Below are 22650 nucleotides of genomic sequence, written 5' to 3'. Positions count from 1 at the left end.
TACCAATGACAAAATTAAAAAAAAAAAATGAATTCGACGCTCTTATTACAGTTGCCAGTAAAAAATTTGCATGTGATTTTCGTCGATGAATGTTCTATAAATTGAAAAACCAACAGTAGTAAACAGAGTAGCATGTTGCAGCTTTGTATAAAAAGAAAGAATAATATTGATATTTTTCACTTAAAATAATTGTTGGACAATTAAATAACCTAAATATCCAGTTCGTTGCGGTTTTAACTGGCAACTATTAATTCAGCTGTCAAAGCGCTTCAACGTCAAATTCGTCAAAACTTTGATTTTCCAATTTTTCATTATTGATAACGCGAAATAATGATAAATGCCCTTTTGAGTTTAACTTACAATACGTTTGAATTCTTCATAATATTTCTATATTCAAATAACTATGGAAGACGTTCTGGATGAAATAGTATCTTCGGAAGATTTGCAAGTAATGTGAAAATTTGTGCAACGTTGTATTCGTGAGTCATTGTATGTAATACTGATTTTTGCTGGTTTTAACTGTTTAGAAGTTCGAGAAAGTGTTCCACGAGCAGCTGCACCAAGGGAACGTGACGCACAAGGCGCAGTTCGAGTACGCGTGGTGCCTGGTGCGCAGCAAGTACCCCACAGACATACGCAAGGTACAGCACGTCGCATCATTGTCGTGAGGGAGACTACTGACGTCACTGCTCCCTTTGTTTTTATGTTATTTGTTATTTGACTGCATGACAAATTAAATCATATCATCAGACAACCAAAACATTGATATATCTGAGAGTAAAACACAAAAACAGAACTCATTCTTGCTCAATTCTGATATTGTTTTCATCACAATTTCTCAGTAATGGACTCAATGAGAGGCTTCAAGGTCTCTGAGGACTTTTAGAACGAGTGCTCCTTGGTCTAAAAATAAACCAACATGTACAGCGCAAGAATATGTGAAGTGATTGTCACAAAACAAAAACAAAGCCTGTTGTGTGTGCGGTGTTATTCATTTATTTATAAAAATATGTGTATAGGTATGTGGTTAATGAGTTGGTCACTGATTGTTGTGCTTTATTAATGGTAAACAAAGAAAAATATTCTACATTATTTTTGACAAATTAATTGGTAGTAGAGTTATGACAGAATTTTCCATTCTTTTTTTCTATTATATTTCTGATCTAGAAGAAATAAACCCTGTCTCATTATAGAAGTAAGTTGTAGGATTTAACATAGATTTACTTAACACAAGCACTTAGCCAAAATCCCTTTTATTCAGATGGATGGTATGGTAACACTGCCTAATTTATTTACCACAATTTTCCAGGGTATCCTGCTCCTCAAAGAGTTATTCAACTCACACCCTGATGGCAAGAGAGATTACCTGTTCTACCTTGCCATAGGCAACGCTAGAATCAAGGAGTATAACAAGGCTCTGCACTATGTTAAATCCTTCTTAGAAATTGAGCCCGCCAACCAACAAGTTTTGGCATTAGAGGTTTGTTATGTATTCTTTATGTTTTATAATAATTTTTATATTTCATTTTAGAGACACTGATTTGTGTTTCCCTGTTAAAAGGTATTATATATTACCTTATTATGGTATCAAAGTTCATGAGGCAGAAAAAATATTGTTTCAATCCCTTTATCTTTGATTTTAATTTACTTAATTAAGGGATTTCCTAGCCTAATCTGTCTAATACTTATTGATATTGCGTATCCAATGATTACACAATGCTCCTGTTTAAGGTTTCTTTAGATATGTAGACTTTCTAGCTTCTGAATACAGTTATATACCTACTATTTTCAAAGCTGTTGCATTGAAAATTAACAGGTCAAAGGTTCAACATAATTCTGGAACCATGACTCAGCCTCTAAGAAAACCTTCATTTGCCTTCTCAATATTTATATTCAACATATACTTAACTTTCCATTTTCTATTGTCTTACAACTTCTGTCATATGTCTTAACTAGCAACTGTTATACAATTCCAGCGTCAAATAAACAAGCGAATGGAGAAAGAAGGTCTGATAGGCATCGCGGTGGCGAGTGGCGCCGTGCTGGCCATCGGCGGCATCGTCGGCCTCGGCATAGCGCTGGCTAGCAAGAAATAGCATTTGGCCTTTCTGTGAGTCACTTTATATTTACTTACTAGTTGATCCTGCGAACATCGTATCGTTTCAACCTTCACTGGACCACATACATTTTAAAACCTAAAAAAGCCAAATTGGTCCAGCATTTCTTGAGTTTTAGTCGGACTAACGAACAGCGATACATTTTATATATAAGATTATTGCTTGTAGTTTATTCTTCTCCAATACTTCATACAAACATTACCGTTTTAATTCCAATACATCGGATTTCAGCAAAGAGTGAAGTAAACGGTACACTAAAACATACATACATTTAGGGTTAAAGTCCCGTAGTAACTTGATAAAGGTTAGTTATATAACAATTAATCAGTGCTTGTATAACGTTACGACTGAACGGATAATGATAAATTTTGTTGCAATAAAGTGATAAGGTTTATTATGAAGTCAGTGTAACAAAAATAACTTAAAATTGGCTAAAAATAAAAGCTATGAAATTATTGATTCTTCAACATAGCTCTTTAAAACCTTAAACTTTTAACATTGAACAGTTGTGGTACAGTTGAAAGTCGCTTTAGAATTTTTATAGTCCGTCTACACGCGATCCGACAATACACGGAACACCTATCAACGTTATCGTAAAACTTCTACTGACTGAATACAGTTAGTTTTTAAATCACACAGAACTATGTTTTTTTTTATTACGTTGATTAGTAGCTTCCCGCGATCATTTCATTTTGAATTTTCACTGCCCTTGCAATAGAGAGACACAAATCGTTCTATTTGCGCCCGGCAATCCTTGCAATGCCTCGGTTTCTTACATAATAACATATGAAGGGGGACAACTAGTTTTTATCATTTCACACTAGATTTCACCCGCGGTTTTACCTGCGTCCTGAGGGAATTTCTTCCCGAAGATGGGTATTAAAGAGCCTTTTTATTCTGATATTAAGCTATAATTTTGCCAAGTTTCATCAAAATCCATACCATGCTTTTGCCGGGTAGGAGGAACAAAAATCGGTACATTCACATCGAGATAGTCTAGGCTAGAACAACACTGAACTGACGGGCATCGCATCTGTTGTTACAGAATGAACGCTCTGTTGGGCGCTCATTACCTCTTCACTAAGAAGAAGCACTTGAAAGAGGACTAGCAGCCGACTTTATAACGATATTCCTAATAAGCAACTCTCACAAGGCTTAGAATTACTTCTTATTTATCTATGTACAAATTCATCCATGATATTTCGTTACCAAAATTAAAAAAAACAATTTCAAAACGCTTTTAGATTTAAAAAAGAATATTGTGTGGTTTTGATTAAGTAGTATAGTTTTTAAGAGTAAATAGTGAGTAGCTAGCGTAAAATGTATGTAATGATATAATTAATATGTATACTTTATTTATTTCTCTAGCTTTAGGCATTATTTTATATGTAAGAGATGGTTATAGTATATTGAACGAGTTAAAAGTTTGTCAATGTGATTCCATTAAATAAATACACTTTTTTGTTTTGGTTAAAAATTCTTATATTGTATGACCCTTCCAAATATATGTAAGTACGTACCTATTTAAATATCACCTATATATGCTATGTATTAATATTAATGTGAGGGTTTGTGTGACACATTTTTACGATTAGTGATGATGTTCTAATCTCTGAGTCAAAACTGCGCATGCGCAACAGTGGGCACAACTTTTGTAATACTGTGTAATCGTATAGGTAAACATTACCGTGTTCCAAGTATAATGATCATGAATATTCATGATTGATTTATAAAGTAATTAAAAGCCAATAAAACAACACGTTCAAAACAATTATTTTATTATTCTTGTATATAGTAATGAAGCAGCGTACAACTAGTACTCTAATGTACAATGGCTCAGGCGTGGTTGTTCCAACTATCAAAAATAATATACACAAAGTATCCGTCTGTCTCAATTAGGTATATCTTCATCAAAATCATAACAATACTGACGACCACACTGGGATGACGTCAGTGTACAATATGGCGGCTTGCACCGTCATCCCAATCGTACCTTAATTAATTATTGCATAAATACTTAACAGTTTACGTGAGTCCAATGATTTTGAAAAATACACCTAATTAGTACAGCAATAGAGTTGAAAGTATGAAGGAATGGTGGCTACGCTTATGGCAGCAGTCGTATACAGAGGCGCCACCAGAAACGAAACATGATAAATCATTATGGAGGCGTAGAGAGATCATCTGAACTAAATTTTGTAACTTTATTGTGATGGACTCAATAAATATCCGTATGCTTATCGAGCTTCCTGCCGGAATATGATTAGAATACATACTTAGCATCGGATTAGCCCCCTTGAACGGATGAAACATTTTCGTTCATTCATCTATTGAATCCATCGACATCAAAATTTAGTTCGTACAAAAATAATGACGAATAAAATATTGTGATGTGAAACGGTGGTTTCTAAACAGTTGATTATCTAATCGGTACTTCAGTGAACAAACTTAATACGGTGCTCCCTAAACATAAGCTAGGATCCGTTCGAGACCGCACTTTACGACAACATACACATCTATTAACATTGAAACAACATCTTGCAAGAATATCATTTTTCTGTACTACATCAATTCAATATTTTGTACTCTGTAATGTGGCTTTATTTACTACGGTTTCCGTAAGTTGCAAAGTACTCGAACAGACAAAAATCAACATCATTACTGTGCGTTAAACTAATAAAAATAGTTTTACATGATAGGTCATGCTAATGAGGTATTATTAGTATAACCAAACAAATAAAGAAAAAAAAACTAATGTCGAACTTGCAGTTCACAGGGTAACTAAACGTAAGTATTATATCGAGAGCATATCATTGACTTATAGTCCTAAATATTCATTATCTTCACTGGTATATAATTTCTGCATAATCAACAACTGTACAGTGCGCCGGGGATTTACATAGTTTCATTAGTTTCAGACTTTGTCAAGTCCTCTCAGGAGTCTACACACGACATGGCAGGCTTTGTGCGATCTATTGTGAACAGCTGTCGCCTGCGCAGGGCGATATAAACTGCGTCTTATCTCTTGTAAGTATTACAGTTACCTTGCCCAACCAGATCGTTGTGTAGGTCCCCGGATATAACCATGTAAATCCACCTTATTATTATCTGTATTTTAAGTGGTTTGTGTTGAAAAATATATACTTTCCTTAATCACAATCTGGTAACTGACTATTGTTTAATGTTAAATACAGCGTGCATCAATTCTATTTATCTAAAAGAACTATAATGAGTAGAATGTAATCAGAGTAATCTAAATAAAAGATACTTGCATCTATACCATAATAATCAAATATTAAGCACTCATTTTCCTAAACAAACAAAACTTATATTATATACAGTCGAAAATCATTACTCACTATGGCAACACTGTTAAATGTCAACAAGGTTATATTTGCGCAAACCAAACTGACTTAATCATCAATTCTCACTAACACACTAAACAAAAATATTTTCAATCAACCCGTAGAACTTACTCCTATAATAATAATATCTATGAATTTCCTTGCGACGGCCGACGCCCGCGTCCCGTGACGACTGCGGGCCGGCGCCGCTGAGATATCTCAATAAATTCATAAATGTAATATCTCTCATATAAAAGGTTAAATGCTTTTACCTATTGCTCTAATACTTAAATAACGTGAATCCTAACGTTCGGGGCGGGAAGTAAATATAATTTTGTGACTCGCTTACGAATATCTTATAATATACTAAATAACTATAACATTGTACTCTAAAAAATATGTATAAGTATTGAAGGCTAACATGAGATTGTAATCACAGTAATTGTTATTTAAGTAACGAGCCCACATCATTACTACAAAATAAACCTTCACTTGTACACTATAAGGTTCATATTTCCACAATACCAACGCAAACCATTCACTACCCACGTATTTACACAAATTCGAAGGCAACGTCAAGGTATACTTTATTTATTGCTTTTTGTTACTATTTATTTATTTATGTACTTTACATATCACCTCAATTTATATACATGCATAATATCCTCTTATCATAATATATTGTTTACGTGTCAAATTTGAACTTTTGACGAATCGCACGCAGGATGATAACGCGATAGCTGCTCATCCCTCGGATGGCAGTCAGTCTCAGGTGCATGATACAGGGTAACGTGCAGGGACAACATGCCCAACCTCAGCCCTCTCAGACTTGCCAGAACTGCTGCGATCTACGCCGATCATTTCAATTCATCCTTAAATGTTTTAATCGTTATACATCGTGTTGTCATCGCGTTATAACTTCGCCGTCCGCGATTCAGTATACGCACGTATATGTATATTTACTTTAATAATAGTATGATTTTAAGCTCTGTTATATTTGTTCGTATACAATATTCGGATCGTATAGTTAGTGCTCATGTTACCTGAGGTGTATGCTATCTCGCTACGGTGGTGACACAGTCTAACGTTGTCTAGTGAGTGCGCTTCTATAACAGAACGGTAAACGTACGACTTGCTACGGGCAGCACTAACGATCTCCTAATGACTTGCATATATTTACCTACGATATACTCTATATAGTATATATATAAATGCAATCTGCAAAATGCATAAAACAACAGTTATTTATATCTATAAATTGTATAAAATATTAAATAAAATCTATTGAAGTGAGGTAGATGGATGGAATTTCACAATTTGTGTGGATATTTATTTTTTTACTTTATAACGTTTGCCGCATTGGCCCAAATGCTGAGGTAGATGGATGGAATTACTATGTAAGAGGCCCTACTACGTGACCGGGACCTTTACATACACAATACAAAAAACACTACTCACTAGTCGTTAACTACTAAAACAATCTCACAATCTTGCGGCGAGTCGATCTGAACTAATGTGTCAGGTAAATGCTAAAGTGAATTATGGCTGTGTTATCACATCGGGTATAAAAATAATGTCTCACTAACAAGTAATATCCAAAGTGCAGTCGCGAGACAACCGCACGCGTGCTACACGCAGAGATTCATTGCGCCGATCTGTTCACTACTCCAGCGGGACAGATTCGCGATTCTATGCAAAGTAACCAGACTCAACCTAGCTGCAACCGATTTAACCCTAAAACTTTAAAATTTACATTAATATCGGAAATGGCACCAACGACATTCCACGGGTCAACAATTAAAACCGTTATTACAAAAACGAATCAAGCTAATGACCACAAAACATAACACTCAAGCACCTTTTGATAATTTCAACAAAACATTGTCCTATCTGTGTTACACGTAGTCTACGTGACTAATTCAACACACTTATAGTTACGACGCCTTCATTTCATGAGTTCTTGTTGTGTTCGTCCTCCGAGTAGTCGCCGTCGTCCTGTCCGTTGTCGGCGTCCTGCTCAGAGTTCACTCTCCGGTCGTCATCATTATAATCTTTGTAGTAATCTTTCCCATTGTCCTTGTCTGCCATGTCGTGTTTGTCCGTATCAGTCTCGCTTATGCTGTCGTTCCTCTGCCTCTCTTTGCCAAGGTCGAGTGGTTCATCGGAGTCGCGCATGATGTCAGGTTTGCTCATGTTCTCAGTGTATTGCCGCTGCATCTGTTTGAGAAAGCGCTGATGTGCGAGGTTCGTCGGCGGAGGTGGCAGGGAGCCCATCTGTGGCGATGGTTCCTCATATGACTTCCTTTCGATGTGCATAGCGTTCATTTGTGCCAGTTTCGCGTTCATTCCTGTGGAAATAATTAACGTTACAGAATTGCAAATCATAGTTAGGTACTATCATTCACGACGGCTACGTCTTTGTATCTATATTAGTTACGTACCAAACATATTTTCTCCAATGTACTGCAAATACGTATCGAGCAGTGCTGAGCTGCCTCCGTATCCCGGTGGGTAGTCATCGTGTTTCAGTCCGGCAGTCAGGCCGTGTGGTAGGTTCTCAACCGTCTTAGCGGTGACTGCTCGCACTGCCGGGACTTTTGTGATGGTCGTGTTTGCCAAGTTGTTTATATCTGCAGAGAAAATAAAATTAGTCTTATAAAGATTTGTCGTGTGATCAGGGCAGAAGAAATCCTACTTTTAAGGTATGACGTGGACTTTGACTGTCAAAATAAATTGTAGAATATTAAGTCGCCTTGGATATTTTTGCAATGATTTGCTTACTTAAGACTTCGCAAAATGAAAGATGAATTAAACGGACTTGTAAGTAATTCCTTGAACGTACGTGGTGGTGAGACCGGTATGCTGTCCTGGTACCGGGACTGGCTGAGGTCGTCGTTGTCATTGTCCCCGCAGATGGAGCTGCTCTCTGAGGCGGCAGACTTGGCGTCAAGCTTGATGTCCGAGCGTCTTGGGCCGGTGGGAGACGCGCGAGCTCGCAGCTGTTCTGGTGATACCTTGACACCTGCTTTTGCTAACAATCTGGGAAAATTAAAAGGGGGTTGATTAATTTAGTCTTGACTCAACTTGAAAGTTCAGTTTGGTTTTCCCCTACTTTACAAAATACCGTAAAAAGTTCTTTAAGATCGACTGTTTATTAAAAGAAGAACAGTATTTTGGGTTACATTGAAGAGTATTTGTGTGTTCTGGTATGCTATGGTTACGTGGATTAGTAAACTGAAAGTTGGAATTGACTTTGAACTACATAATACGAAACCTCGTCTTCAATGGATACTTACTGGCTGGCGAGTTCAGGATCGAATCTGGTGGGCATCTGCAGCACGGGCAGGTCCTTGGTGGAGATGCCTCGGTGCTGCCGTGACATGTGGGAGTGCAGCGAGTTGCGAGACTTGGCCACTGTTCCGCAGAGAACACAACTGTGGGGGGAGGAAAGAACGATTGGAATTTTTAGTGTCATCTTCATCTTCCGCGCCTTTTCCCAACTATGTTGGGGTCGGCTTCCAGTCTAACCGGCTTCAGTTGAATACCAGCGCTTTACAAGGAGCGATTGCCTATCTGGCCTCCTCAACCTAGTTACCCGGGCAACCCAATACCCCTTGGCTCGGCTGGTGTCAGAGTTACTTCCCGTAACGACTGCCAAGGATGTTAAATGACAGCCGGGGAATATTTAGTGTCACTTTAATAGGAAAAAATCTTAGGGCTACGGTAAACCTTTTTGAAATTTTGATTTTTAAAGCAATTTTATAAATATTTTGTACTCCTTACCGATATCCAGGGCAGACGGTATGTTTGTCTTCGAGATGCGTCCTCAGCGTGTGCGCAGACCGGTAGATCTTCCCGCACTTGGGACACGGCCGGGGGTCGGTAGCTCTCACGCGCAGTAGGTCCTGTGTCCTTCGACAGCCTCCTGCAAATCAAAATATACTTTATGTCTTCATGTTTAAGGGTCGTAGTTGTCTGGCTTTAATAGTAGTGCTTACCTTGTGTTTTATATTATATGTAAGTAGTTTGTTAGTAGTTAGTTTTAAAATGTAGATATTGTGTAGTCCGCATGAAAATAGAGGAAATGGCAGCGCAAAGGTGCGAATAAAAAAATAAGCCTTTCTACTTGGTAGTTTTATTGTTTATGTATTTATATAAGCAGACACTTTCTTCTGGTAAAAATTAAGTAATTACGTATATATCGTATCACTAATACATTCGCAACTAGAATCGTTTACTCACATTGAACATTTGGTTATTGAGTGACTAAGTTTACGCTTAAAAATATTTTTTTATTAGTTTTTATTTTTTTTATAGTTATTAAGATATACGACATTGCCTCTCAGGCGTCAGGAACAATTTCATCTACTCGCTAATTAACCAATATTATTTTTTATTCGTTCTGGAGATCTATGTAATGCATCCGTTTCCATCGCATATATTTTGAAGGCAACTTCTAAAATATTTACACGAGCTTACCAAATGGACTTGACACTCCTAAATACATTATATTTAAATGCTAAGGCAACGTATGTCTTGGGTAACGTATAAAATGTGCGAGTCTATCTGTAGGCCTATTGTTACTAGTAATGGAGTACATCGTACTTATTGCTTTCTTAAAGGCTAAGTTCCGCGTGGGAGCAGTATATTATCTTTGGCAGGCGGCAGCGACTGTGGCTACGTCTTGTAGAACAAAGGCATTTCGTGTTTCGTTCAGTAGCTGTGCGCTTCAATACATGCGCTATATAATATGTCAACAACATTCAATAACAGAATAAGTTTTATTTTTTGGTGTATTTCCCTTTTTTCATTACAAAAATATATGCGAATGGAATCGTCGATTAATATGTACATTTTAAAATAAATCCTCCGGTTGTCTACATTGACTAGATATGTTTTAGATTGTGCACGACTTACGTACAGAGCGTCACGAACAAACATCATTTAGAAAATAAATTCTCTATGATTTGAAGTGAACTTATTCTTAACTATTGCATTCAAAGGCATTAGATTCATTTTCGTTACAATCTATTTCGTATTGTCTTATCTATGGTCGAAAGTATACATGTAAGGAGTAGCACACACTGGTGCAATAGTTTACCATAAACAATAATTTATAAAATCTTGTATAGAAGTCATCACACCTAAATATTGCTTGTATATAGTTTTTTCAAAACTAAAATTTCAACAAAATATATTATGTTTAAAATAACGAATGTAAAAATAAAATAAAAACTTTTGTTTGTTAAACCTTTGCACCAGTAATGTTTGAGGAAAAGTAGTGTGGCAGAATGATGTCCCGTCTAAAGGGCGCTTGAACCCGCGTCGAACCAACTAATGCTACGTATTACCAGGACACCAGAGCCTAAGACAAACAGCTAGTCGAAGGATAACGCCAATCGCTTATAAACGCTGTCCGGACAAGCGAACTGCCACCCGGGATACGCTTTATTACAAAAGCCGGATACCTACTACCTGGTTAAGTGGAATGCATTAAAGCAATGGTCTTAACATGCCCCGAAATTCACAGCTAATCTGCAAGAATTATAATTGGACAATGAGGTTCATTTCGCGGCCAACGTTCCGGAATCTTTGGGTTTCTTGACCTTGTGTCCTTGCAGATTGGATATGAGATAAAGACATTTCCAGACCCTTTATGGATAATAGTTAGAAGTGCCTAAATAGTACGCCAGACAACGCGTATAAACGATTGGCTATAACGTAGAAGCAACAATGGAAGTTACAGGCGTTCAGGAAGTGATCAGAATGATCGACATTCATTAGTTGCACTTCGTATTCTATCAATGGCACCAATCATCACATGTCATAATGCGCTTATAATATAAACCTTACTTAAACGATATCAGTCTATTCTACTACAAAAATAATTTTCAGTCGATTTATCCTACTGCTTTATACAATGTTTTATGAACATGACAGCGTTATATGAAAAAATGCATCCAGGAGATCATTATATTCTCTGGTTGAATTACGAGCCCCACTCGACTTAGTTCCGTTTCACAGCCGTTAAATTTTAACCTTAGAAAGCCGAATATCAAACGAGTCGCATCCCCGGTAGGTGGGAGTGTTCTCAGTTGGCCCAGCCACAACTCCACTTGAGCGTCTTCATCTTCTCCCACTGGCGGCGGTGCTTGATGCGCATGTGGTTGCGCACGGAGTTGGGGTGCGCGAAGTAGCGCGCGCAGGTCTGCACGGGGCACACGGGCGAGTCGCGCGGGTAGTGCGCGTCCAGGTGCCGCCGCGCCGCCGCCAGCGACGCCAGCGCCGCGCCGCACAGCGGGCACGCCAGCCGCGCCCGCGCCCCAGGTACCTCAGCAGGTCCCCACCCGCCACCGTATCGCCTACCGCCGGGTTTGCCAACGCGCCCTGCGCCGCGGCATCTGCAATGCCGACAGCACCATGTTACACAAACTATCTACGGGCAAAGCGGTTGGCAAACCCGACCCCTAAACTCGACTTCCCGATCCGTCCGAACGCAATAAACTCTCTAAAAATATTACGTCATATTAAAATACAATATATAGATACGATAAACAATCCAGTTCCGTTTTCGCTTCAGTAGGTCCTTGGCACATCTATTCCTATTATTGTAGGCGTCGCTTGCTGTTACCGGCGGTATCACCACCAGGCGGCGAGCGAGCCGAGCGAGCCGAGCGGCGGCGGCGCGACGGGCGGCGGGCGCTCGGCGTCGCGCCGTCTCTAAGAGTTCTGTCGCTGGCGGATGCCGTGGGCTTGCAGCTGGTGGTTGATGAGGTAGTGCTTGGTTTTGCACTTCTTGCCGCAGTGCTGGCAAGGGAACCACTGGTCGCGGTCGGTCTGCGAGTGCACATTGAGCATATGCTGGCGCAGGTTGGAGGTGGAGGAGTACACGCGGCCGCACAGCGGACACTGCGGCCGGTAGCCCATCGCCGCCCCGCCCGCGAGAGCCGCCCCTGTAACACAGAGGCGGCGGTTAGACACAGATCCGTACAACATCGTTTAAGCGCTATGGTGAGTGTATCGGTCGCAGCGGTCCGCGGACGGGGCGGGGTCGCGCCTCCTCTGTTTGACGCCGTGTATCGAGTTCATGTGTATCTGCATGTACTGGCGCGTCTTGAAGGCCTTGCCGCAGACGGGGCACGAGTGCGCGAGCTCGTGCGCCGCGTGCACGTTGAGGATGTGCTGCTTGAGGTTGCTATTGTTGCTGTACAGCTTGCCGCACTCGGGGCACGCGGGCCTGCCGGGCTCACCGTTGGGCAGCGCGGCGTACGCGGGCCGCTCGGGCCGCTCGGCCGCGTCGCCGCCGCCCGGCCAGGTGGCTCCTGGGGCAGACGAGGTCTTCGTCAGTGCGCGCTCCTACTCGGTACTCGGTACTCGTCTCGTGTCGACGGCACGTCTAGGACGATCGGTCGCTACGTAACTTCCACGGTTGCTAACTTTTCCAAGCCGCGATTACGTAATATGTTTTGGGGCGAAGTACGTATTTATCGAAACGATTATAAAGAGTAATTAAGCGCTTTGGTGTCGTTCTCGTTATTTAGTTGTTAGTGTTATTATTACATGCAATAGGTACATGACTCAATAATGTACAATTAATGATTCGAGTTATTTCCTTTGTTCTTTTGGGTGCTATTAATATTGTAGATTGGGAATCGAAATTATTCTCATTGATTTTAATTATTCAGACATATTTATTTGATTGTAATGTGCTATTGAGTCATGTATCATTAGAGATATTTAGTGTGAGTTAGGAATTCACTTACCGTAATTGTCGGGTATCCCTGATGGTCCGGGCAGGCCGGGGAAACCTAGAAATTAAGAATTTGCATTAATTACACACTGCACATAGATTCAAAAGAACACTTATATAATTGAGTCACATGTTCCTCGCAACCTGATCCTGTTCAAATACCTGGTAGATTCAGTAGTCCGGGGAAGTTGTGCGGCAGAGTTCCGTTGGTGTTGGCCATGGTTGCAGGGTCGTCATAGTCAATAGGCTCCTGTTTGGCGCGAGTCTCGCCCTCTGTGTCGCTAGCACCAGCATCCGATGACGACTCCTCGCCATCACCAGACTACACATCAAAGTAGACAGTTAGAAGATTACTGGATCACAATCGCAGAAAGATCGATATTATTGGCTTTAGTTTTCCAAAAATGAATTATCCACTGTATTTTTTGTGGTGGTAATAAAACTGACCAGATTGTTAGAAACTCCAGATAAGTGCTGGTTCTGCGAGGTGTCCATGGCTTGGCTGAACAGTAGTTCGTGTCCGTTAGTGCCCAGGCGCTCCGGGCTCGCTCCCTGCACCGACAGCAGCTGTTCCGTCCTACACCAATAATTTTAAACACTCATAAATACCACTAACTCCCACTAATCCTCAGGTGCCTTAAAATATTCTGAAATAGGTGGACCTGAATTTATTCTAGGAAATGTGTTCAAACCAATTTAATTACCTACACTTTATGTTTTTGCAACAATATATTTTATGTCGTTGAAGAAGTACGAATTAAATATTTCATCTTAGTGTCTCGCAATCCCGGAATGCTCATTAATACCTGGACTTCAACTGTGCCTGGTACAGGTCGGAGGATCTGGCTCGTTTGGGCGGTGGTGTGTTGGCAGCGCCGTCATCTGGCTTCCGTGGTCTCCTCCCTTCCCTCTGTTGTCCCTCTCGACCTTCGCGGGAACCCCCACTTCCAGTTTCAGTCCATGAAGATGCGGACTGTGGATATTATTAACATTACATTTCCAATTCTCATGAGGTTCATGTAAACCGTTCAAGTACCATGCTGGGCGCCAAGTAATTGACTGGCGCCCAGCAGGGACTTTTATTCAATTGTTTCTAATTATTACCGGTGAAGCCTTTTGATCCAAAGTGGCCATAGGCGCAGGCGCCGGAACATCTGTCAACCCTCGTACTTGCAGCAGCTGAGCTGCTCTTAGGAACTCTTTCAGTTGCTCTTGACCAATGTGCACCTCCCCTTGGTACATGAATCTGGACGGAAAGAAATACTCCATAAATTCTCGAACGTTCTAAAGAACTAGAATGTGAGGTATTTGGTATTTTTTTATTGTTAAGGAAACTTACCTAAGCAGACTTTCCATATCCTTATCATGAACATCACGTAGTATCACGATGGGATGTTGGCAAGGATTCGCCTTTAGTAGCCTCCTGAAGTAAGGACTGCAAGCCGACAGCACCACCTAATGGACAAACATGCAAAAACATATGTCAAATATTCAAACTATGCGAGTAAAAGGTCAGATCGAATGGAATGCCTAAGGGCTCGATCGTGGGTCCTATGTTCGTGATACACATTTTCAATATTTCTTAGAAAATTGCGAGAAAGCATCAAGGCTTATTCCCATGCGTTATCGAGTAGCAATATTGTTGGCTCGATGCTTCTTCCATTTGCATATGTTAATATGTAATGGGAAGACATTGCAGCATTATGAAATTGCACTTTCTTGGGATAGAGATAATTTTTTGATCACTTTTACTTATTACACACTATTACTTAAATAATAATGTTTTGAAATTGTTACCTTGTGCGCGGTAAAGGTGGCGCCCGCGCACGCTAACGTGACGTCAACGAAGTCCTCCTCATCGCGCAGGCGCCTAAATGAGGACACCATAGACGAGTGGAAGTCATTCCACCGCAATGAGTATTGCTGCTCACCGCCGGCCGCGGCGCCCCCTGCGCCATACAGAGCAGTCAGTGTACCTTACAAATTTATTTTAGTCGTAAAATAACTGTTTATAAAAAAAAAATAGTTTTATTATAGCGCTTTCACACTAGCGGATTGTAGCCGTGTATCCGCTCGGTCTGTCTTGCGTACACGAGTGTATCATCGCTCAAAACAATCGTAGTTGTCAATTGTTTAAGCTCCCGGTTTTGCAAGTGAACCGAGAGGATAAACCGCTAGTTTGAAAGCGCTTTTAGTGCTGAAAATCTCTCGCTATGGGAAATCATAGCGAGTGGTTTTTGGCACTGGTCATGCTTAAAATTTAAAACAAAACAAATTATAATTATGTGTATCCGTTTTTAAAAATCATATTCACGTATTTTTGAAGTAGCGCCCAGGCTACAAAATCAAATAAATCACGGAAGGAAGAAAGTAGTCACAATCATAAGAAAAATGTGATTATTTTATTCAAAAATTAATAATCTGTAATATTTGCATCTTCATTCTATTAAAGCAATAATAAAATTATGTTAGAAATAACTCATCTTATTATTCGCGGATAATAGAGATGTCATCGGATCTTTTTTATTAATATTTTGAATTAATTATTAATATTATGTGTATTCTACCTCTAGACCTAGTATATCTAGCCTTTCACTGAATTTTAAATTATTTAGTCTATAATATAAGCCTTTTCCTTTACCTTGCAAGTATAATTCTCATATTATCAAAATTCTGTAGTTTGATAAAAATGACTACTAAAATATTAAGTTGTAATTCGGTTGATTTATTCGTAAGTGAAAACGCAAAGTAGATGTCAAAGTTTCCATAAAACATTTCACAACGCGGGTCATATGGTTCGTGGAAGCGAAAGAATTAATTTAATGTATTTGATAAATATCTTCTAGCCGTTGTGTAATACCTAAGCAATAAAAAGTGCCTTATGATCGCCAGTTATTTATTTTATAATCTACTATCTATGTTTTAGTAACCAAAACGATTTTTTAATTACATAAGTATTCTTAATTTATTGTTTTGTTTTTAAGAGACAATTTATGAGGCGTTTTGACCTCGCAAAAAGTTTAAATGTCGCCATATTAGAGCTAAACTTTAGTATTTACGACGTTTAAACGTTTTGAATACCAGGTATATTATTTTAGTACGTAAAATTATCCTTCTAAACTTGTCAAAAGTTTACAGCTCAAACACAAACATGAACAAAATAAAATGAAAACATTAAGCGAGCAATAATCCGTAAAATTCATTTTGGTACACATTATTTAAATTGCGAATCGCACCCAAAAGAGATCGAATCACCCAAATGTGGAACTTAAAAGGGTTTGTAACAATAACTTTATTTGAAAGATTGGTGATGACGCTCATACTCAATGCAAGACAAGTAATCTTTAAAATAATGAAAAAAAGACAAGGTTTGATGATATTTACAACAGATGAGCGTAGCTAGTTAATATTAGGAAATGTCAAGGATCTCAGTACAGGTTGTGACTAACGCTAAATACCTCACAACAGTACGATTTACTAGATAATTTTATAATTATAATCAATTTCAATGTTTTCCTTATTTTGGGTAAACATAAAGTGGGTTTTACACCTGTGAAAATGATTTTGGTATGCTCTGATAGATAATGTTGATAGGAGTCGCTGTCTGTCGTTAATGGTGCTTTAGATAATACCTACTGATAAACAAATTCGATATTACCCGACTACTAGTCACGATACGTATTTGTTATATGTGATGACTGTTACCTAATTAATCAACGGGTAAAAAAATATCGTGTGGCTGTATTTAGACCTGATTTTACACAGGCGAAAAATAAAACTGATTTAATTAGCTTGATTAACGTCATAATCATGAGCGGAAAATGAAAATGCAAATCATCATCATCTGCCTAGTCTTTTCCCAACTGTGTTTGGGTCGGCTTCCAGTCTAGCCAAATGCAACTGAGTAATAAAAATTATGCAAATATAAAACACGAAATTATATTCCAACAATTCATATTACACGAAGTATCTAAAAGACAGATGTAATAATTTAGTTTGTTCATGACTCCTTACATTAAGAATTTGCGCACGGCGGGCGCAATCACATCTCGGAAACAACGGGAGAGTTTTAAAAAGAAAATGGCGTCCTTTACGTGTTGCCAGATCGACATAAATTGTATCGCACTTACTATTAATGCTAACCGTTTTGCATGAGTCAATAACATCCAGTTTGTCTTGGCCAAGATTTTTTTCTTTGTTTTCGCGTTTGTGTTTTTTAGAGATTTTGTTGCTTTTTCCTGTTCTTAATTTTGTATGCACTTAGGTCAATATTTGGGAAATTAGTTATCTATGTTGTTATTACATAGATATTGTTAACAACATCCACGTTTTGTCTCTCGACCGAAAGTTACTCCTTTACTGTCCCCAGGTCTCTTAATCTTCCGATCGCAAAATAGACACACAAGATTTCTGCTACAGAGAAACAATATGAGTCACATTTTTATATGAATATTCTACTAAATTAAGATCTCATCGCTCTTATAACTTATTGTATTAAAAAATTCATTGTCTTTGTTGTCCATTTATAATCAGATAATCTCGGATCTCCTTAAATCAGCTTTTGCATTGAAATCAATTAATTTTTCAATTCGATTCATAATAATGTCGCGAATGTTTCAAGGAATGATTTTAATATGAATTTCTTGGATGAAGTTTAAGATTTTAATGGAAGTTTGTTACCCAGCGATGTTGGGATTGTCGTGGTCCTGTTACAAAGATTTAGGGATCTAATTAATCTCAGAGTATCCGCTCTGAGTCACAGTGAAGGATTGAATTTATTACCGAGCTAGATATTTAGACTGAAGTAAAATAAGTGATTATACATTTTTTGGTGTCACAGTCACTAAATATCAATTATATTCTAGTAAACCCCTTCCGTATTGGTGAATTCATTGACTTTATTGGATTTAGATATTGGTTTGCGTGTGACTTTGTTATTGAGAAATGGTTGCTTTCCATAGTAATTACCGCGTTCTGGATTCGTCTTCAACTTAAAATTAGTCATTTTTTTTTCAATTTCCATAGAAATAACGGTCAATCTTTGAATCATATATTTATTTAAGACTTCTTTTAAGAATACACGATATGTAAATTTCTTAAAAGCTTCTTAAGAGACGGCTAGCCAAATCGATACACTTTTTAAAGTGTCCCTAAACACCCATTCACAGTGGTCCATAAAAGGTTCATATCAAAAAGGTCATGATATATTTTGAGTGTGAATGCACGGCTTTTGATCCCCTGTCCGTGCCACCCCTCTGGAAGGGTGATGCGAAGGCGGAGAGTTTTTATGACGCGTATATCTGTACCCGGCGCGGTATTAACTCTATGAACGTTCGGAAATCGGCGACGAACGCGTTTAGGGTAGTAAAAATGGATACAATAGAGTTCCGGATCGATGAATAATGGAACACTTGATTTTGGATTGTCTTGTTAGAATTTTTGGTAACCCGTCTTATTGCTTCTAATAGGATTATTTGCACTAGTGTGTCCATTTGGAAAATATTCAAATAAGGCGTAGAATGTTCGGTCTTACTGGAATGCTCACGAAAACAACAATACGCGAGTAAACACGCAATTGTTCCATAAAACGCCATTTACACTCAAAACGAGCATCCGAAAAATAAAAATGAAAAAATAAAGCACCGAAAACATTTTACCACGAACAATTATTTGTAAATGCATTTAGCGCAAATAAAAGAAAAACTCGGGGCCTCGAGTGAAGCGACGTCATTAAACAAGACCGGCCGCCCCATCCCCCGTCCTGCGGGGGTTGATCCTGCCAGGACGGCGGGTGGGCGAATATCAACGAACTCATACGTACGTGTGACGTAGCCACGCGTACCTACTATAGTATACATTCTGTTGGTAAACAATTGCGTCTCATTGCAATTCCTCATTTCAATATTTAATCCAATTTTTTTTTTCGGATTCGAATCAAGCGTTCGATTGGGTTCGTATCATCGATGTATGTCGGTATGAAAAATTCTGTTTTAGCGCAAAATCGCGAATGATAGATTGATTTTGGCAGAATAATAAAAAATGTGATGAGAAGTTTCGTAGAAAAAATAATTGGTGTTTTTTAGGAGAATAAATTAACAGCTGACTATTGCAGACTTTCGCTTGTTTTAGTTTCAATATAATTGGCTAATTTGTGATATCAAAATACAAGATAAAGTTACACGGATAAATGAAGTCTTAAAAGTAACTACGGGGCGAATAAAAGATTTTAATACGGATACACATTGAATTGTAGATCATTGAAATTTAAGACCGAATTTAAATTGGATGAGGTAGAAGACCTCTCCAGCTGCTTTTATTTGGAAACATTTGCTATTTCAATCAGATAAGATCCATCTTAATTTTGAACTTAAATGAGAGATATTTCTCAAGTTTTTAATGCAAATATTTCCAAATAGAGTGCTTATTTCTAGTTATTAGCTACAAATAATGTAAAGTGCGCAACTCATCTCCCGATTGCGACAGCACTGCAGTTTTGCTGCTTTCAGTAGCTACTCTAGTTTGGGGAGATGAGTTGTGCAGACGATGGTGTCGGTACTCACCGGTGTCGGTCGCCATGGCCGGGTGCTCGGAAGGCGGCACCGTGTCGGGGCGTGCGCGCGCGCTATACGTGTCCAATCCCGCGCATTCCAGCCGGGCGCCCAGTGCCGCCGCCACCGTTATGCCTTCTCACAGCAACGCAAAACAAAACTATCCACACGACGTGCTCCCAGCACGACTTGCGCCCTCTTGATCCGTACTCTAACTCTCCGACAGTTACAAAAATATGGAAGTTTCTATTTAAAGCTTGATTGTTTTTGAGTATTGCGTATTATTGGATGTTTTTGTTCTGAAAAATGTATTCGCACATTAGTTAGTGAAATCAGCGCAATGATTAATTAGACGCTGTGCCGGCAGGATCGAGCGGTGACATCTCCGTGTTTAATTATTGTAATTCGTGTTTAATTTATGTTTGTATGCGACGAGAAGGGTGGCGGAGCGATGATAAATATTTATAATTTACTCGACGCGGAAGTTTGTTCGCTTTGCGGTTAAAATTTAATTTAATGTGGCAAAGTGTAACAAGTTAATTTAAGTTCAAAGATTTTTGCAATAATTTATATTGCAATCGACTCAGCAGTCATTATTCAAACTCTCAACACGCAGTATACACTTAATAAATATTTTTGCAATTAATTTTTATTTCTAATTATGTTTAAATTATCCAAAATAATTGGAAAACTTTAAATAATACTATTGAAATTAAAGTTACTGAATCGAACTCCAAAGCACGAAAACATTCAATGTAATTGTACAAAATCAGTAAAACGGTTAATATAATATCTGTTAATATCTTTTCCAATTAATAAGTAATTATCGTTAATTGCAATTCAGTTATTAACTCACGTACTGGAATCCACGTGACGCAATAAATAGTAAAACTCAATAGTCACTAGTACACGCACACGACACTGCAACGCGTTACAATAAAGTCCAAATATCGTGTGTCCGGCGAGTCGCGGTGTTCAGTTAAAGGGCCGGTGCAACGATCGATGGCGCGCCCTGCACCGCCACAATAAGGGAGGAGCGGGCAGATAGAAATCAATACGATGTCCATCATCGCATGCACCCACCCCCGGCCCGCACCGCCTGCGCCATGCACACGGGAAATGCATTTTCCGCGACTCCGCCGCCCTACCCTTCTCGCGTTTCCGTCACCGTAGTAACTTGAATTTATCCGAAAATGTTGACGACTGTATTTTTTTGTGATGTCCGGTGTTGGATGCACCGCTCGGTCCGTCCGTGTCCGGTGTATACCTGACGCACGCGTGCGTTCGGCTGCGCGTCACGCGGGCGACTGTCGCGCGCCCCGCCACTCGGCCCGAGAATAAACAGCGTGGGGCGCGCGGGGGGCCGGGCGGTGCAGCGCCTGCACGCCCACAGCGGCCGCCCACGGCTGCCGGACGCGGCGCCCGCCGCCGGACGCACGCCGGACGCCGGACACGATGAAACATGGATGTTTCAGGACGTCATCGCAGTGCGACGCGTGTCATCTCGTCTCCCAATAACGCGTGCGCCAACAATTTATTGCGGCGTCGCCTCGCGCCAGGACTTTCGCTTACGCTGTACCAACATTTACCTCCGAGTGGAAATACCAAACGAGTTCCCGACAGGAAATTAGTTCAATCATTTATTACATCTTTAGTAGCATTAAACTAAATGATACAAAAAGATTAGTGAATAAATTAGACAGGCTTCATAAAAATATCATACCCACTGAGAACATCTTTGTAATTAATTTGGTCGACAAGTGATCATTCTGTAATCGTATTAATAGAATCCGGTTTTATTCTAAAGGACAATGGGCAGATTGGTATACCCCACCAATAGCAATGTCATATATATCATTGGATAGGCCTTTTTATGTAGAACAATATTTACTATGACAGCTTTGCTGAAATGTTTGTCCGTTCTGAGATATAGATCAAAAACTGTGCAAAAGTTAGAACTAAGTAATCTATTGATAACTCAAGTTTTTAAAGGAAAATCTAAGAACTACTAAGTGTAAGTCTTGTATGAAAGAAAATCAGATTACAGTATTGATTAGCATCAGTTTTAAGATTGTTTGTTATCTATATCTCAGAACGGACAAACAATAGAACAAAGCTGTCATAGTAAATGTTGTTCCAGTTAAAAAGACCTATCCAATGATATGTATGACTTTCCTATTGGTGCGGTTTCTCACTACGCCCAACATCCAGTTTTGGTACAATAAAAGGTTGAAATGCTACATAATAGTAACAATTATGGATCCTAACGGGCACAGTAGTACTTACAAGACTTAAAGTTATTAGTACTTAGATTTTCCTTTAAAAACTTGAGGTATCAATAGATTACTTAGTTCTAACTTTTGCACAGTTTTTGATCTATATCTCAGAACGGACAAACATTTCAGCAAAGCTGTCATAATAAATATTGTTCTACATAAAAAGGCCTATCCAATGATATATATGACATTCCTATTGGTGGGGTATACCAGGTCCCATATATTTGTGCCCATTGTCCTTTGTGATTAGGATCATATTTCTATGATGATATTTTTTACTTGGTTATAATTATGTTAACTGGTAAACATTTACTTTAATTCTACTTTTAAGTTTTAGTTTTCCTATAAATAAGATAACAAATAACTTAAGCATTTTTAACCCTTCTACTAGAACCAACAAGACCCTAGAAATTACTACTATACTCTCTAACTATCCATATAGTTCACAAGTTTTGTCCGTCCAAATGTTGGACCTACTGCTGATTTGCATAACATGGCGATCGTAGTGGCTATGATCAGCTTTTATAAGTAGGTAACTAAAACTCTGGTTTGGTTACGTGCAAACTACGTCACTACATACTGATTATGTTAAAATGTCTCAATTTAGAATAGAAT

At 39.0% G+C, this 22650-nt stretch overlaps 2 protein-coding genes across 7 annotated transcripts; one reads left to right on the top strand and one right to left on the bottom strand.

Annotated features, from left to right (window-relative positions):
• Window positions 1-255: 255 nt before the first annotated feature.
• On the top strand, window positions 256-3888 carry LOC110381025 (mitochondrial fission 1 protein). The gene is made up of 5 exons (XM_021341205.3): window positions 256-448; window positions 528-641; window positions 1310-1480; window positions 1977-2110; window positions 3163-3888. Exons 1-4 carry the CDS (start codon window positions 404-406, stop codon window positions 2094-2096), a joined length of 450 nt encoding a protein of 149 aa, XP_021196880.1. The 5' UTR covers window positions 256-403; the 3' UTR covers window positions 2097-2110; window positions 3163-3888.
• LOC110380998 (protein abrupt) lies at window positions 3879-21181 on the bottom strand. Of its 6 annotated transcripts, none has more exons than XM_021341185.3 (14): window positions 21027-21181; window positions 19772-20058; window positions 15009-15187; window positions 14551-14666; window positions 14316-14457; window positions 14018-14184; window positions 13659-13788; window positions 13374-13533; window positions 13225-13269; window positions 9245-9386; window positions 8758-8895; window positions 8304-8500; window positions 7903-8091; window positions 3879-7809 (listed from the first exon to the last, which is right to left on the bottom strand). In XM_021341185.3, the coding sequence occupies exons 2-14, from the start codon at window positions 19785-19787 to the stop codon at window positions 7412-7414; spliced, it is 2019 nt and encodes a 672-aa protein (XP_021196860.1). In that variant the 5' UTR covers window positions 19788-20058; window positions 21027-21181; the 3' UTR covers window positions 3879-7411. The 6 variants fall into 6 exon arrangements, with proteins under 6 accessions (XP_021196860.1, XP_049708320.1, XP_063891411.1 ...); XM_049852363.2 differs by having other exon boundaries at window positions 13659-13795; window positions 14019-14184; XM_064035341.1 differs by having other exon boundaries at window positions 15009-15160.
• Between the last annotated feature and the right edge of the window lie 1469 nt (window positions 21182-22650).

The sequence above is a fragment of the Helicoverpa armigera genome, chromosome 6 (assembly GCF_030705265.1).
Source record: "Helicoverpa armigera isolate CAAS_96S chromosome 6, ASM3070526v1, whole genome shotgun sequence".
Lineage (NCBI taxonomy): Eukaryota > Metazoa > Arthropoda > Insecta > Lepidoptera > Noctuidae > Helicoverpa > Helicoverpa armigera.
Note: the sequence above shows the minus strand (reverse complement) of the source record. Positions and strands in the feature narration are given on the sequence as shown.